Source organism: Microcaecilia unicolor, chromosome 5 (assembly GCF_901765095.1).
Source record: "Microcaecilia unicolor chromosome 5, aMicUni1.1, whole genome shotgun sequence".
Lineage (NCBI taxonomy): Eukaryota > Metazoa > Chordata > Amphibia > Gymnophiona > Siphonopidae > Microcaecilia > Microcaecilia unicolor.
Genome location: NC_044035.1, coordinates 93,383,817 through 93,401,043, shown reverse-complemented (window position 1 = coordinate 93,401,043; position 17,227 = coordinate 93,383,817). Strand labels below are relative to the sequence as shown.

Here is a 17,227-nt window from a genome sequence, read left to right as displayed (position 1 = left end):
TCACTTTGCAACAGGGTGATCTAGGTGAACAATTATGGCAAAGGTCTGAGACGGATCTTGGTAGATAGGCTACTGAAAAGATTCTAGACATCAGCTAAGACCTGAAATTGCTCCCAATTTTTGATAAGATTTTCAGCCACTGATGCGACACAGGCAACTTCCAAGATGATGATCTGCTGGACCACAGAGCCAGCTGGTTCCCGTACCTAAAGACTATCTTATGGAGATCTTCCTCAACATCAACGTTTGCTGATCTAGAAAAGTTTTTTTCTGTACCTGTTGAAACAGACTGATCCTTTTGAGATAAGAAAAAAAAGTTTTCTTCCTGGGACTATCCTTCCACACTTAACAGTTGGCATTCTAGTGGTAGGCAAAATGACAGATGCCATAGTTATTGGTATTTGCAATCCTATTCCAGGTGGGGCAGGCTTGAATCCTAGGTGGGCTTTTCATCATGGCTTCAGTGAGGAATATAATTTTTCAATTTTAAAGGTAAGAAAAGATCAAAGTAAAGACCACACTGGTAAGATAAAAGAAAATGTCTGCAAACGATGGAGGGAGAATTGCATTTTCACATTTGTTCAGCAGAACGGGAAAAAAAACCCCAAAAGCTCAGAAAAACAAGACTACTACACATGTAGGAAGGCCTGTACATGCTCAAATTTTGTATATTTGTTCTGAGATCTGAGATGGCTGTTCTATCCTGGCACTCAGTGGTACCCCGTTGCAGGCCCAATTCAGTCCTACTTGTTTGTTGTCAAATCTTATAAACCACATTGCCCCAAAAGCTAAGAGGAAGTGTACAAGATGAGAGATACATGGAATTATTAAAACAGAATTAAAACACAAATAGCCAAATCTTACACAGCTTACAAAACAAAAACACGCAAATATACCAGTTTACATTTGATAGGTCAGGGGTAGTGAAACATCATTCTGGCAGGAGGGGCCAAAAAACCCTACAACCACCCCCCCCCCACCCACCCCCCAAAAAAGCCCAAACCACACACTCTAGTTGCTGATGCTGTTTTGGGCAAAATATTTGTTGGGCCATGTCCTATGTGGCCTACTCCATTCTGCTGCCTATACAAGCGGTAGTTTATTCCTGACACGAGAAAAGGTGAGTTAACTAGTGATCTCTACCTGGGACTGGTCAGAATCACCAAAAATGACCTGCTGTGAAGAACCTAGAGCTCCATATTGACCCAGCAGCACTTTATATGACAAGGTGGCACCTTACTGTAATCACGTAAAACAAGGCAAAATAAGGGCCTTTTTAAAACACAGGTCGAATATGATGTTGAAAAACAGAACACTTTCACATTGATCTGAACCCCTTTCTCTCTCTTTTTTTTTTTTTTAAGGGGGCCAATGGCTTTTAAGCCATTTACAGCTGTAAGCTGAATTGCGCTCAGATATTCAATACCAAGCCATGTCTGGACACCTGCATTGAATATCTGGGTAACAGCTAACCACATACTGGATGATATTCAGACTGGTGCATGGTTGCTTGGCAGATAAAGTTAAGACATCAAAAGGTTGTCCTAACTTTATCTACTTTCTTAAGTAGGTAGCGAACTGACCCCACCAACACTAACCAGTCAATTGCTGGCTCTGCCCAAGCTTTACCTCGACAGTAACCAGACAATATTCAGGGCAATCACAGACAATATTCAATGCCACTACCTGCTGAAAACACCCTGAGTTGGCCATCCAGCAATAATCAGGCAGAAGCCTCTCCTGCCCTATTAAAACTCTTTTGAATATCAACTCCTTAAGTTCTGTTTGGCTGTCCTTTTCTCAATATTTCTAATTCAAAATATGCCTCGTTAAGGTAAATACTTACAGGTCCCATAATAGTTGCTTGCCAGTGAAACACTAAAGAAAAAAAAAAAAGCTGGTTAATTGCTAACTCTGAAAGATTCATTTATAGCCAGCAGCAATGAAAAGAAAGGAACTTACAATCATCACCCACAGGTCCTGCTGAACACTGGGCAGGTGGGTCACGCTGCAAGTCATTCAGCTCCTGAAGAGGAAAAAAGTAAAAATCAGCACACTATCACATTTACAATTTAGATTCTCTGCATATATTAACTAAACCTGTACATAAAATGTAAAAAGAAAAAAAAATGCTCTAAACAGGTGCAAAAATCTAAAAAATCAAATGTGCATGAAAGATTGCTTCTCTTTAATTTCCAACCATGCTGAAGCATAAGCATCACTGCACAGACAAAAACAAGCAAACACAAAAATATTTCACTTATCAGTCTTGCAAATGCTACATAAGCCAATGCAGTACTGGTTTCATTAACACTGCCATCAGGAACTAGCAAACTAGCATTCACTATCCTTCCTCTAATTTACCACTACAGAGGAATGTTGCACATAGAAACAGAAACTGCTTTGGAGGAAGGACCACATTTTTAAGCAAAATATTCCACAGTTTAATTATGCATGGTGAGAAAAAAAATCCCCACAAACTTCTAATTGTTTTCCATCTGCTGTCCTCTGTTTTTGTGTTTCACATATTAAGCAAGTACTCCATACTTAAGATTCCACCCAGTGGCATAGCTAGGACTGAATGAAAAATTAAGATGGGCCCCTATAAACAGATTTCCCAAGGTAGACAGTACTGTGAAAATTGAGGGATATCTGGGATAAAGCATGTGTGGGTCTAGTGGTTTGGTATGTAGCGCAGAACAGTTTATATGGGATGTATAGAGGTATCTAGGCCAGCAGACATATGTGGGAATGTATGTTGTAGGTGAGATGTCTAAAGTGTGAGAGTGTGTGTGCGTGCAACAGACCAAGGAGAGTGTCAAATACACAATGGGGGGGGGGGGGGGGGGGGGGGGGTCCCTTGTCATGTAAGAGTTCTGCCTGTGATGGTGGTACAGTGTGGAGTGAGGTGGTGTCTGAAGTGGGTCAGCTGTGAAAGGAGTTTGAGGGGAATCAGAGGATTCAGGAAGACTTCTCACTTCTTCCCCCATCCCACAGTCCTTGGGGTTCAGTGGGGATATCCTAAAAACCCCAAATGGATGGGTGTGCCCTGAAGGCTGGGTTGAAAAACCCCTAAAAATATAGAGCTTTGAGAAATAAAATTTTATAGTCTGGAAAAAAGGCACAGGCAATGCACACTGTTCGTACCTTCAGCTGTGGTGCTGCTCCGTCTCCTGATCAGTGTTCAATTTCCTCCCCCACCCCATGCCTCTGCGCAGTTGATAAAAGTACTTCATCTCGATTTGCCATAGTGTGAATGGATTTCATGGCTCTTATCTTGACACTTTGGTACTGCAGCAGCAAGCAATGAGGTGCTTTAGCACTTTACTTGTTGCCAGGTCACAAGGGAAGAAATTAAAGGACTGATCAGGAGGTGGTGCCGCCCAACTAAAGGTAAGAGCAGCGTATGCCAAGCTCATCTCCTTCCAGCACCATCACGGCTCACGTGTGGCTTAAGGCAGTCTGCTGCTTGAGGAGAGAGATGAGATGGTGCAACCCCTCCCCGACACCAAAAAAAGAAGGCCCTCACTGAAAACTCTGGATGAAGGTGAAGAGGTCCCCTTGCTTTACTAATCAGGCATTGTCAAAGAGGGGGGAGGGGAAGGATGCAACTCATATTCCCAGTCTATACACTAGAAAACATTGTGTTTTTTGGGAGGTTTTTTATTTTTTGTTAAATGTTCCACGGTAAAATAAAAAAAAAAAATAAAAAAAATCTGTGGAATTTAACTGCCATGGAAGATAACTAAAAAAAAATGAACACGTTTTCTAGTGTATAGCCTGGGAATATAAATTGCATCCTTTCCCCTCCCCCTCTGGCAAGCTGCCTGATCAGTGCTCTAAGCACCATATTTTGTATCCACATCCACAGATATCTTCCACTTGCAACAATAAGTACAGAGCAGAAATAGGGCATTTCCCCATACAAAAGTCTGATTCTGGTTTCCATCTCAGTAACAGCAACATAATTTCTTATATTCTACAATTCATTAAGCTTGGTTCAAAGTGATAACAGATTGAACAAGGCCAGACAAAACTAGGAATTTACAGTGAGAACGCCACAATTGCTCATCTAATTTTAGAAGTTATAAAGGACTTAAAACAGGATAATTCAAAGTTTTCATTTTTTCATAATCTCATATAAAGCAAAGTTAGTTATTCACCTGTAACAAGGACACATTACCATATATGGGTGATGTCATCCAATGGAGCCTGGCACAAATGCTACTCAGTGTTCTGAAGACTTTGGCAGCGCTGTACTACATATGCACAGGTACCTTCCCACCCGATATTAGCGTGCACAGGACCAGCAGTATAGAAAAAAAAAATAGTTTAAGGAATACAACCCCTAGGGAAGGTGGGAGGGATGTTGTAGTTGTGGCCTGTTGTCCTTGGAGAACATCTACTACAGGCAACTTTGCTTTCTCCAAAGACAAACAGAACAGCAGTCTTACAACATATGAGAATCCCTAGCTACCAGGCTCACCAACCTCCAACACACTGAGAAAAAAAAAAACAAAACAACTTCCATCTATACAAAATATAGCTATTTGTCGTAACTACAAGCACAACATCTTTCCCCTATTCTAATAATTCAACTGGATCCCCATTGAGAAGGGAAAATTAGGTTCTTACCTTGGTAATTCTTTCCTTTAGTCATAGCAGATGAATCCATTACGAGTGGGTTGTGTCCATCAACCAGCAGGGGGAGATAGAGAGCACTAAAAAAAAAACCATAGTGCCTCATGGCCAGCTAGCTCCATCTGCCTCTTCAGTATATGAAGCATCCAAAGCAGTGTTACACCGCAAAGCATAACATGAACTTTCCTCACAGCGGATGAACGCCCCAAAACTGAAGCCATAATTCAAAGGAGGAAATGAACTCATCCTCCTGTAACTGAACAGAAATCCTGAAGACTGTTTTCCAACGTCTCCCAATGAGGGAACATATCTACAGGAAAAACTGAACATAAAAATAACATAATGAACCACTGAGGGAGGGCTCATGGATTCATCTGCTATGACTAAAGGAAAGAAAATTACCAAGGTAAGAAACTAATTTTCCCTTCCTTGTCATCAAGCAGATGAATCCATTACGAGTGGGATGTATCAAAGCAATCCCTAGATAGGGTGGGAACAAGCCACACCACGCACCAGCACTTGTGCTCCAAAATGCACGTCCCTCCTGGCAGCCACATCCAGCCTATAATGTCGGGCAAATGACAGCTCAGAAGCTCAAGTAGCTGCACTACATATCTCAAAGAGAGAGTGCTCCAGTTTCAGCCCAAGAAGAGGAAATCGCTCTTGTGGAATGTGCCTTAAAGGCTTCAGGCGGAGGCCGGCCAGATAGCAGATATGCTGAAAAAAAAAAAAGATAGCTTCTTTGAGCCAACGGGCTATAGTGGCCTTAGACGCTGGAGACCCTCTGCGCAGACCTGACAAAAGAACAAAAAGATGGTCAGAGGTCCTGAAGGCATTTGACATGCGCAGATATTGCAACAGAGCCCTTCGCACATCCAGAAGGTGCAACTGCCCATAGGCTTCTGGAAACTCCTCTTTAGAAAAGGAGGTCAGGAAAATAGGCTGGTTTAGGTGAAACGCTGAAACCACCTTAGGCATGAAGGAAGGCACTGTACGTACCATTACTCCGGACTCTGAGAATTGCAGAAATGGGTCTCAACAGGACAGCGCCTGGAGCACAGATACCCGTCTCGCTGATGTCACGACCACCAAAAAGACCGTCTAAGTTCACATCCTTCTCTGAAGCTCGCCTAAGCGGCTCGAAGGGCGAACACTGAAGGGCCTTTAAAACTAACCCCAGGTTCCAGGCTGGACACGGAGCCTGCACGGGAGGACGGAGCCGAAACACCCCTCTAAGAAACCATGTCACATCCGGGCAAGCAGCCAGAGAGAGGCCAGTGACCTTCCCTCAAAAACATGCTAAGGCTGCCACTTGAACACGCAGGGAATTATAGGCCAAGCCTTTTTGTAAACCATCCTGCAAAAAGTCAAGTATCGGCGAGATAGAAGCCCGCATGGGTGTAATCGCTTTAGCAGCGCACCAAGCCTCAAATTGGCGCCAAATCCTGGCATAAGCCAAGGAAGTGGAACGCTTGCGGGCCTGTAGGAGAGTGGAAATGACTTTACTGGAATATTCCTTGTCTCTCAATTGCGCCCTCTCAATAGCCATGCCGTTAAGACCAAAGCGGCAGGCGTCCTCCATGGTCACCAGGCCCTGTGACAACAGGTTCGGTACCAGAGGTAACGGCAGGGGATCCTCTACCAGCATCCGCCAGAGGTCCGCATACCACGGCCTCCTGGGCCAATGAGAACCATCTCTCCTTGGTGGAGCTGAATCCGCAGGAGTACTCGCCCTATCAAGGGCCACGGAGGGAACACATACAGGAGGCCCTGAGGCCAGGGTTGAGCCAAGGCATCCAACCCTGCCGAGCGAGGATCTCTCCATCTGCTGTAGCAGCACGGAACTTTGGCATTTGTGCTTGACGCCATAAGATCCATTATGGGCTTTCCCCATTTGGCACATATCTCTGCAGGAATACTTCGTCTGCAAGTTCCCATTCCGCTGGGTCGATTTGATGCCTACTCAAATAATCGGCTTGCATGTTGCTCTGATCTGCAATATGAGCTGCTGACAAACTGCAGATGAAGCTCGGCCCAGTGGCAAATCTGCGCGGCCTGCGCTGCTAGTGCTAGGCAATGAGTGCCTCCTTGCCCATTTATGTAGGCCACTGCTGTCATGTTGTCCGACAGAACTCTGACAGTCAATCCTTCCAGGATCAACTGAAAGGCCAGAAGCGCCTGGAAAATCGCTTTCAACTCCAAGCGATTGATGGACCACACCGACTCCTCGGGTGGCCAAAGACCCTGGGCATGGCTTCCCCGGCAATGTGCACCCCAGCCCTTCAGGCTGGCATCTGTTACCACCAGGCACCAATCGGGGAGCGCTAGCGGCATTCCTCGCCGCAGCATGCTGAGAGCAACCACTCCATACTGAGCCGGGCCGCAGGGAGCCACATGAGTCTGCATTGATAATCCTGAGATATTGGAGACCACCGTTGAAGCAAGGAACACTGCAGAGGTCTCAGGTGTGCTCTCGCCCAAGGCATCACTTCCAAACTGGCTGTCATCGACCCCAACAGCTGGACTATGTCCCAAGCTCGCGGGCGAGGCATCCTCAGGAGCAGACGGACCTGGTTCTGAAGCTTGCACCGCCTTTGCTCGGGTAGGAAGACCATCCCCGAGGCTGTGTCGAACCGGACCCCCAAATATTCTAGAGATTGAGAGGGGGGTCAGGTGACTTTTGGCTATATTGACGACCCAGCCCAGCAATTGCAGTACTGAGACCACTCTGGCTGTAACCTGATGACTCTTCTGCAGAGTCTGCTCTGATGAGCCAGTCGTCTAGGTACGGGTGAACCCGGATACCCTCTCGCCTGAGAAAAGCGGCTACTACCACCATTAACTTGGAAAAGGTTCGGGGAGCTGTGGCGAGGCCAAAAGGCAAGGCCCGAAACTGGAAATGTTTTCCCATCACCGCAAAACGCAGAAACCTCTGGTGCGGGGGCCAAATTGGTATGTGCAAGTAAGCTTCTTTCAGGTCCAGAGACATGAGAAACTCTCCTGGCTGTACCGCCACTATGACGGAGCACAGGGTTTCCATATGAAAATGCCACAGGTTTTCAGAGACTTGTTGACTTGTTTTAAGTCTAGGATAGGCCGAAAAGACCCTCCTTTTCGCGGCACCACAAAGAAAATGGAGTAACAGCCAGAGCCGCATTTGGCAGAAGGCACAGGGGAAACCGCCCCAATGTGAATCAAGCCTTGCAAAGGTCTCCTCTACCGCCACCCATTTGGCGGCAGAACCGCATCGGCACTCCACAAACACGTCTCTTATCGGGGCATTGAATTCTATTCTGTAGCCTTCTCTGATCAGGTCCAAGACCCACTGATCTGAGGTAATCTTGGCCCACTTCTCGAGAAATAGGGAAAGTCGTCCTATCACAGGAATCGAGGAGGGGGCCGGCGCACCATCATTGAGAGGGTCGCCCTTGAACTCCAGGCCTTGAGCCAGCTGCTGTGGAACATTTGTCCGAGCAAAAGGAGTTCCTCTGCTGAAAACAGGCACGTGAAGTAAACCCAGCAGAACACCCCGGGCGGTACCTTCTAGCTTCACGAAAGCGAGGTCTGTAAGAGGAGGGAACCGCCTGACCCTTGGAGGAAGGCTGCGGCCTATCCTCGGGTAAATGTTGGGGTTTAGCATCCCCCAGGCCTTTAACAATGTTCTCCAGCTCCTCACCAAATAGAAGGCCTTTAAAGGGCAACTTCACCAACCTTTGCTTAGAGGCCATGTCAGCCGCCCACTGCCGTAGCCACAACAGGCGGCGAGCCGCCACAGCCATCTGCTTAGCCGAAGCTCTGACCAGATCATAAAGGGCGTCAGCCAAGACAGACAAGGCCAACTCCAGCTGCGGTGCCACCTCCGCAAGGGGCTCCGCTCCATCTCTGGGCTGTTCCACTGCCTGTTGTAACCAAGCAAGGCAGGCTCGGGCAGCGTAACAGCTGCATGCAGACGCCCGTAAGGATAGGCCTGAAATCTCAAAGGACCGCTTTATAGCTGATTCAAGGCGTCGGTCCTGCATGTCCTTCAGGGCAACTCCTCCTTCAACTGGGAGGGTAGTTCTCTTTGTCACAGCCGTGACTAGGGCATCCACTTTAGGCACAGCTAGGCGCGCCAAATGCTCCTCACCTAGAGGGTATAATTGCCCCATAGCCCTGGCAACTTTCAAAGGCCCCTCGGGGTCAGCCCATTGAGCCGAAATAAGCTCTTGGATGGAGTCATGCAAAGGAAAGGCTCGAGCAGGCTTCTTAGTACTTGTCATCCTTGGATTAGAAGGAGACTTCAGCACTCGCAGGATCTTCATTATTGAGGGCCTGCAATGCATTAGAAATAAGCACTGGCAGCTCATCACGGTGGAAAATGCTCACCGCGGAAGGATCATCTGGATCCAATGGCAATCCTGCATCTTCCTCTGGCTCTCCAGACCACGAGGGCCTGCCAGACCCCTTAGACTCCTCACATCCCGACCACGGGGGGAGGGGGGGGCGCCACTCTCTGAAGGGGAATCCACCCTTCTGCGCTTGTCCTATGGCCATCTGTCAGGGGAAAACGCACCTGACTGCAATTCAAGGCTGGGCTCCACTGGAGGGGACACAGGCAGCTGGGCCGATTGAGACTCCTGTGGGAGAGCTCTTTAACATAAATGCTTTATGCAGCAGCAAAACATACTCAGGGGAGAATGGCTCGTCCTGGTCTCCCCGTTCCAGTCTGGGGGTAATAGCTCTCATATCAGCCTCCATACGAGGCTCCCCTCCAGGCTCAAACCCCTCTGCCTCAGCGGGAGTCGCACCATGCTGTTCCAAAATGGCGCCAGCTCCACGGAGCGGGAAGAAACTTCGCTCGCCATGCTCAGTCCGGCTCTGTCATAAGAGCATGATTTACAGAGCCCTGCTGCTGATCTGCGCTTGCCACAACGGGAACAGCGCTTAACCTCCGCAGCCATCGCTGAAAACGGCGGGAAATTAAAAATGGAGGATTCACGCCAAAATCGTCCCAAACGCGGGCCCTCCCCGGAGGAGCTACAAAATGCTCTTATCTCCCCAGACCGAGTCCACAGAGCTCCGATCCGCTGCACAATCAGAAGAACACCTCTTTTCTGGTATCGCAGCGCTACAGACTTTTTTTTTTTTTTTTTTTAACGCTGTGAGGAAAGTTAGAGGCAACAGCGCAAGAGGCAAATTTTTCCACTCGAGGATCAGTAGCATGGGAAAAGGCGAACCTATGTGCCTGCATCCACAGCGTGGGCAAAGACAGGGACAGGGCTAACCTAAGTGTCTACATCCACATCGGGAGCCGGGTAAGGCAGGGAAAGGGCGTACCTATGTGCCTTTAAAGTGGGCACCACCGGCCACAACACCCCTGGCTACAACTGGCAACACCACAGGAGCCACCCCAGGCAGATTTTCTGAAGGAGCTGAATAAGCTGCGTCCACCCTGCTGGGGAGCTAGAGAGCACTGAAAAACCATAGTGCCTCTTCAGTATTCTCTATCTCCCCCTGCTGGTTGATGGACACAACCCACTCGTAATGGATTCATCTGCTTGATGACAAGGAAGCTATTTTTTCTGCAATGAAGCGCTCCAAATCAGACTCTGACACCCCCACAAAAAAGTGCTCGACCTCAGATTCACAGCTGCAGTTGTCGGGTTCTCGAGGCAGAACCGGAATGCGTGAGCTCTTGGGCCACTGCTGAGGAGCGGCAGAGGTAGGCAAGACCACCCTGGAACTCTGGACTGGAGTAGTAACTGAGGCAGGCAACTAGAACAGGCAGAACAGGAACAGATTCACCTGCGCTTGACCACCGTTCTTCAGGAGTTGAGCTCCCAAGTGCGGGTGGCCAGCAGGACAGGGCAGGAACTGAAGACCCAGAGGACCCACCCTGGGTCTAGGATACACGAGGGAGGCTTGGCACAGAACTAGACTAGGCAGGAGCAGGGGCTAGGATACACATACAAGCTTGGCAAAGCAGAGGCTAGGAGGCACATACAGGCCTGGCAGAGGCAGGGGTCAGGATACACATACAAGCTTGGCAAAGCAGAGGCTAGGAGGCACATACAGGCCTGGCAGAGGCAGGGGTCAGGATACACATACAAGCTTGGCAAAGCAGAGGCTAGGAGGCACATACAGGCCTGGCAGAGGCAGGGGTCAGGAAACACATACAAGCTTGGCAAAGCAGAGGCTAGGAGGCACATACAGGCCTGGCAGAGGCAGGGGTCAGGAAACACATACAAGCTTGGCAGAAACTGGGTTCGGGAAATACCCTAGCTAGGCAGAAGCAGGAAACAGGAGATACACATAAGCTGGGCAGAAGCAGAGGTCAGGACATACATACAAGTTTGGCTGAAGCAGGGTTCAAGATATGCAGACAAGCTTGGCAAAAGCACACAGAGTTATCAGGTTCCGACTATAGTCAGAGACAGGCAGCAGGCAGAGATTATCCGGGTTCAGGCAATAGTCAGAGACCGGCAGCAGAGAATAAACCAGGCACTAGCAAAGGTCAGGGCAATGGCTGAAGCTCCAGGAGCTACCAACCACTGACAGGGAACAAACAAAGGTTGGAAGCTAAATAGCTCCAAACACACACAGGGATCAAACACAGGCTGAAGCTTCAGCAGCTCCTAACAGACAGGGAACCCACAAAGGCTGAAGATTCAGTCCAGAAGGCTTAGCAGTCCACAGACACAAGCAGAAGGGCAAGAGCCCACACAGAAGGACTAGTAGTCCACAGACATGAAAGCAGATGGGCAAGAGCCCCAGAGAAAGGCTATGTGGCAGCGCAACAGTACACTCACTAACCTGACAACCTTTTGGCATAACACAATGCAAAGGCCCTGAATGCCAGTACAGTACTTCCTTATGAAGGCTCTCACTGATGACGTCACCTACAGCAGGGCAGGAGCAGGAAACACACTTGACACCAAAGAGAGGCTTGACACACATGGGAAGTGCACACACAGGAAGGACAGGAGCCATCTTGGAAGCTGGAACAGAACAGGCGGAAGCCATCTTAGATGCTGGCTCCCCAGAGAGGCATAGCCCACACAGGTGAGGTCTAGTGAAGTAATCAGCACACAGAAACAGACAAGAAGCCAGCACAAGATACTAACCCCCAGAAATAAGGTAAGTCTGAGGGTGGTCACGGCCACAGACGTGACAGCAGTGGTCATCTCTTGCAGATATCAAACTCCTCAGAGACGTGATGCAAAATAAAACCTCTGCTACAGATGAAATCTGAAGTCTCTGAAATGTCCATGCTTCTCTCTTGCTATAATGTGTGCCTAGAGCTCCTCGAGGAGCACATGGCGGCACAAGATGCACAGGCCGTGCACACGCAAATCCAAAGAATGGAAACCACTGCAGACTGAAATCACCAATCTGGCCAACTGCCTAAGAAGAAACACTCAAATTCTGGGTGTTCTAGAGAATAGTGAAGGCTCCGATATGCTGTAATTTTTGTTTACTTTCATCCCACAAATGCTAAACATAGAATTTAATCCCTCTTTGGAAAATTGAGCATGCACACAGGATATCAATCAGGCCTGCAAAAGGCTTGACCTACCTGTGGGCCACAATTCTTAACTTCTACATTACAATAAAATACTGCAAATTTTACAAATTGCCCAAGGCAAATATCTTATCAAGGTAAGAAGATTTTTCATTCCAGACTTTGCTAGTACCACTGCAAGGTTACAGGCACAGAGTTCTCGATCTGAGGCCCAAATTCAAGTCTATAGGGGCGCAGTATGGGTTAACGTACCTGGCAAAAATGAAAAACAAATACCGCAATACCATCAAGACCCTTCAGTAACCCTGAAGACCTTCGTAAATACCTGCAAGAGCGAACTGCCCCCATGACTTATGGGGCCAATGCATTTCAACTAAAGTTCAACAAAGAAAAAAAAAAAAAAAAAAACACACTGCCTTGTCGTCTCATCCCAACACAGCAAGGACAACCCCACAAGCATCGACACCCCAGGTCACACCCTCCCCATATCAGACAGCCTGAAAATCCTTGGCGTCATAATAGACTGCAACCTAACACTGGAGAGCCAAGTAAAATCCACCACAAAGAAAATGTTCCACTCAATGTGGAAGCTCAAATGCATGAAACAATACTTCCCGAGGGATACCTTTCGCAACCTGATACAATCAATGGTAATAAGTCAACTAGACTACTGCAATGGAATCTACGCAGGTTGCAAAGAACAAACCTTAAGAAACTTCAAACTGCTCAAAACATGGCAGCCAGACACATATTTGGAAAAACACGATTCGAAAGTGCGAAACCCCTCCGAGAAAAACTACACTGGCTCCCAATCAAAGAACGCATTGCCTTTAAAATCTGCCATCAAAAATACAGAAGAAACCTGTCTTCGCAAAAGATAATAACAATCAAAAACAGCGAAGATGACACAAAAAAAGAGCAAAGGAAAAAATGAGGAAAAACCAAAAATGAACAAAAAACAATAGAAACAGGAAAATTCTAAAAAGTAGAGAATGCAAAATATACTGAAGGGAGAAAAAAATATAAAAAACAAAATTATAAATAAAATATAAAAATCAAAAAAGGAGACGACACAAGCAAAATGAAAAAATGAAAAAATACTAAATGGGTTTAGTATGCACCATGGTTCATAAAATTCTCTATGGCGAAGCGCCAGGATACATGATAGATCGACCTACAAACCAAAACCCCCTCCATTTCAACACGATCACACCTCTACTTACATTACCCAAGCTGCAAAGGGCTTAAATACAAATCTACTTACAGTGGGGGAAATAAGTATTTGATCCCTTGCTGATTTTGTAAGTTTGCCCACTGACAAAGACATGAGCAGCCCATAATTGAAGGGTAGGTTATTGGTAACAGTGAGAGATAGCACATCACAAATTAAATCCGGAAAATCACATTGTGGAAAGTATATGAATTTATTTGCATTCTGCAGAGGGAAATAAGTATTTAATCCCTCTGGCAAACAAGACCTAATACTTGGTGGCAAAACCCTTGTTGGCAAGCACAGCGGTCAGACGTCTTCTGTAGTTGATGATGAGGTTTGCACACATGTCAGGAGGAATTTTGGTCCACTCCTCTTTGCAGATCATCTCTAAATCATTAAGAGTTCTGGGCTGTCGCTTGGCAACTCGCAGCTTCAGCTCCCTCCATAAGTTTTCAATGGGATTAAGGTCTGGTGACTGGCTAGGCCACTCCATGACCCTAATGTGCTTCTTCCTGAGCCACTCCTTTGTTGCCTTGGCTGTATGTTTTGGGTCATTGTCGTGCTGGAAGACCCAGCCACGACCCATTTTTAAGGCCCTGGCGGAGGGAAGGAGGTTGTCACTCAGAATTGTACGGTACATGGCCCCATCCATTCTCCCATTGATGCGGTGAAGTAGTCCTGTGCCCTTAGCAGAGAAACACCCCCAAAACATAACATTTCCACCTCCATGCTTGACAGTGGGGACGGTGTTCTTTGGGTCATAGGCAGCATTTCTCTTCCTCCAAACACGGCGAGTTGAGTTCATGCCAAAGAGCTCAATTTTTGTCTCATCTGACCACAGCACCTTCTCCCAATCACTCTCGGCATCATCCAGGTGTTCACTGGCAAACTTCAGACGGGCCGTCACATGTGCCTTCCGGAGCAGGGGGACCTTGCGGGCACTGCAGGATTGCAATCCGTTATGTCGTAATGTGTTACCAATGGTTTTCATGGTGACAGTGGTCCCAGCTGCCTTGAGATCATTGACAAGTTCCCCCCTTGTAGTTGTAGGCTGATTTCTAACCTTCCTCATGATCAAGGATACCCCACGAGGTGAGATTTTGCGTGGAGCCCCAGATCTTTGTCGATTGACAGTCATTTTGTACTTCTTCCATTTTCTTACTATGGCACCAACAGTTGTCTCCTTCTCGCCCAGCGTCTTACTGATGGTTTTGTAGCCCATTCCAGCCTTGTGCAGGTGTATGATCTTGTCCCTGACATCCTTAGACAGCTCCTTGCTCTTGGCCATTTTGTAGAGGTTAGAGTCTGACTGATTCACTGAGTCTGTGGACAGGTGTCTTTCATACAGGTGACCATTGCCGACAGCTGTCTGTCATGCAGGTAACGAGTTGATTTGGAGCATCTACCTGGTCTGTAGGGGCCAGATCTCTTACTGGTTGGTGGGGGATCAAATACTTATTTCCCTCTGCAGAATGCAAATAAATTCATATACTTTCCACAATGTGATTTTCCGGATTTAATTTGTGATGTGCTATCTCTCACTGTTACCAATAACCTACCCTTCAATTATGGGCTGCTCATGTCTTTGTCAGTGGGCAAACTTACAAAATCAGCAAGGGATCAAATACTTATTTCCCCCACTGTATGCATCCAGCTTTTCCTACATAAGCACACAACTGTGGAACGCGCTACCAAAGGCAGTGAAAACCATATACAACCACCTAAACTTCCGGAACATGCTAAAAACCACCCTGTTCAAAAAGGCATACCATCCTGAACCAACCTAAAAGACCGATCTTGGCAACACATGAAAAGCAAAGCACGCGTGTTCACAATACTCTTTCCATCAGGATTATTCTATGGCTTTGCCATATAAACTTCTTCCTACCACTACAGCACAATGTATTTGTTCACACTGGAAACAGCAATTGCCATTCCAGTATTATGTAAGCCACATGAGCCTGCAAATAGGTGGGAAAATGTGGGATACAAATGTAACAAATAAATAAATTATATACTGAATTCTTCTCTTTTTTTGCTACCTACATTTTCACGTCACCACCACAGGAGCTATTCCTTGAGTTAGAATGTTGCAGAAGTGCATGCAATTTAAAGGATGATTTTTTTTTTTTGCAAGAAGTCTTTATTGTGCAACGAAACTGTACAGTCACAACAAGAGAAGGTCAGAAAAAAAAAATGATACACAAGATTGTCAAACAAGAAGCAATGTTCCACTACTGATACTGAACATCAAGGAATCCTCCTTTCCGTATGGCACTCAGCAGTTTCGCCTATCTTCAAAAACAGTACAAAACTTCAGATTTTTCCAAATTTTAAGTTTTTAAATTCTCCCCTCCCCCCCCCCCAACCCATCCCATGGTGGGTACAATGGCCTGAATACCTTCAGTACAATCACTTCAGCAACCAGTAAGGTATCACAGAGCATCGTCCGGAATTTGATTCCATACTAAGTGCCACTTCCCCATGTGGTGCTTACGCTCAGCAAGTAATCTCTTCATCTCTCTCACATACCTCAGTTTATACAGCCACTTAGCCACCGGGGGTACTCCCTCACGTCTCCAACTGGAAGCCACTACCACCCTTGCTGTGGCAACTATATGATTCGCCAGTTTCTGCTGATGTGGCGCTAAGCGTGCTATCCGGGCAGAAAACAAGAAAACCTCAGGAGCCCAAGGAATTGTGCACCCCAACCAATTCTGAAGCCTGAAGTGGACCGCCCTCCAGAATGCTCGAACCTTGACACAGTCCCACCATATATGCCCCATGGTGCCCGTGACCACACTTCCTCCAGCATCTATCCGAACAGTTCGGGAATATCCTCTGCAGGCGGGCAGGCGTAAGATACCACCTGTTTAGCACCTTCACTGCATTCTCCTGCAGAGGAGTATGGACAGACACCCCCACTGCCCCTCTTTCCAGTCTCTCCCACTCGTCTTCTCTCAAAGTCCTCCCTAGTTCCTTCTCCCACCTCCCCCTATGGACACCACTGCAAGCCGACTGGTGGCTTATGCTTTGATAGAGGTGACTGATCAGGCCACGAGAGGAGCAGAGCTTCTCACAAATCTCTTCCAAATCCAGTTTCTTACGTTGCACCACCTCATGCACCGCCCTGGTCTGCAGTAGGTGTGCCAATTGACAGTAGGCAAACTCCCCTCCCTCAACTCCAGGGTAACTGTCCCTCAGGGCTCCAAAGGGTAACAGAGAATCGTTTTCAAAGAGCTGGCCCCACGTTCTCACCCCTACCTCATGCCTTTTGGTGAACACCCCCTTGGTAGTTCCCGGTAGGAACATAGGATTAAATGCTATAGGAGTATGCCTAGTCAGAATACAGTGCCTCTGAGGGAACAGATTATCCCAGTAGTGAAGGGTTAGAATCACCGAGGGGCATGTTCCCTCCCCCAATTTACGAAAGGGCCGTGGCAACCACATTAGCGCACCCAATGGGGTCTCCCCCAGTGAGCATTGCTCTATGTGTACCCATTGACGATCTGGGTAGTCTTGATACCATTCGAGTGCTGCCTTCCCCTGCGCTGCTCTATAGTACCAAGCAATGTTGGGGACGCCTAACCCACCTCTCTTCCTATCCCTGTATAATAAGGACCTCACTAGCCGAGGACGCTTTCCTGCCCAGACGAACCGCACCAGTTTATCTTGTAAGTTAGCTAAAAATCGTCTGGGCATCATCACAGGCAGCACCTGGAAAAGGTACAGCAAACGAGGTAAGATGTTCATTTTAAGAATAGCTATTCTGCCAAACCATGAAAATGCCATGTCTCCCCATCTCTCCAGTTCTTCCCCGATAATCCTACCTAGTCCCTTATAATTGGCATTAAAGAGTTCCGTGAGGTCTC

At 47.2% G+C, this 17,227-nt stretch overlaps 1 protein-coding gene across 1 annotated transcript in view; it reads right to left on the bottom strand.

Moving 5' to 3' along the window:
• Positions 1 to 17,227, bottom strand: part of UBE2D1 (ubiquitin conjugating enzyme E2 D1) — a 61,731-nt gene that overhangs the window by 21,973 nt on the left and 22,531 nt on the right. Inside the window, exons 2-3 of the mRNA XM_030203102.1 lie at positions 1,963 to 2,026; positions 1,847 to 1,878 (exon numbers count right to left, since the gene is read on the bottom strand). Coding sequence (XP_030058962.1) covers positions 1,847 to 1,878; positions 1,963 to 2,026 — 96 coding nt within the window. The remainder of the gene's footprint in view (positions 1 to 1,846; positions 1,879 to 1,962; positions 2,027 to 17,227) is intronic.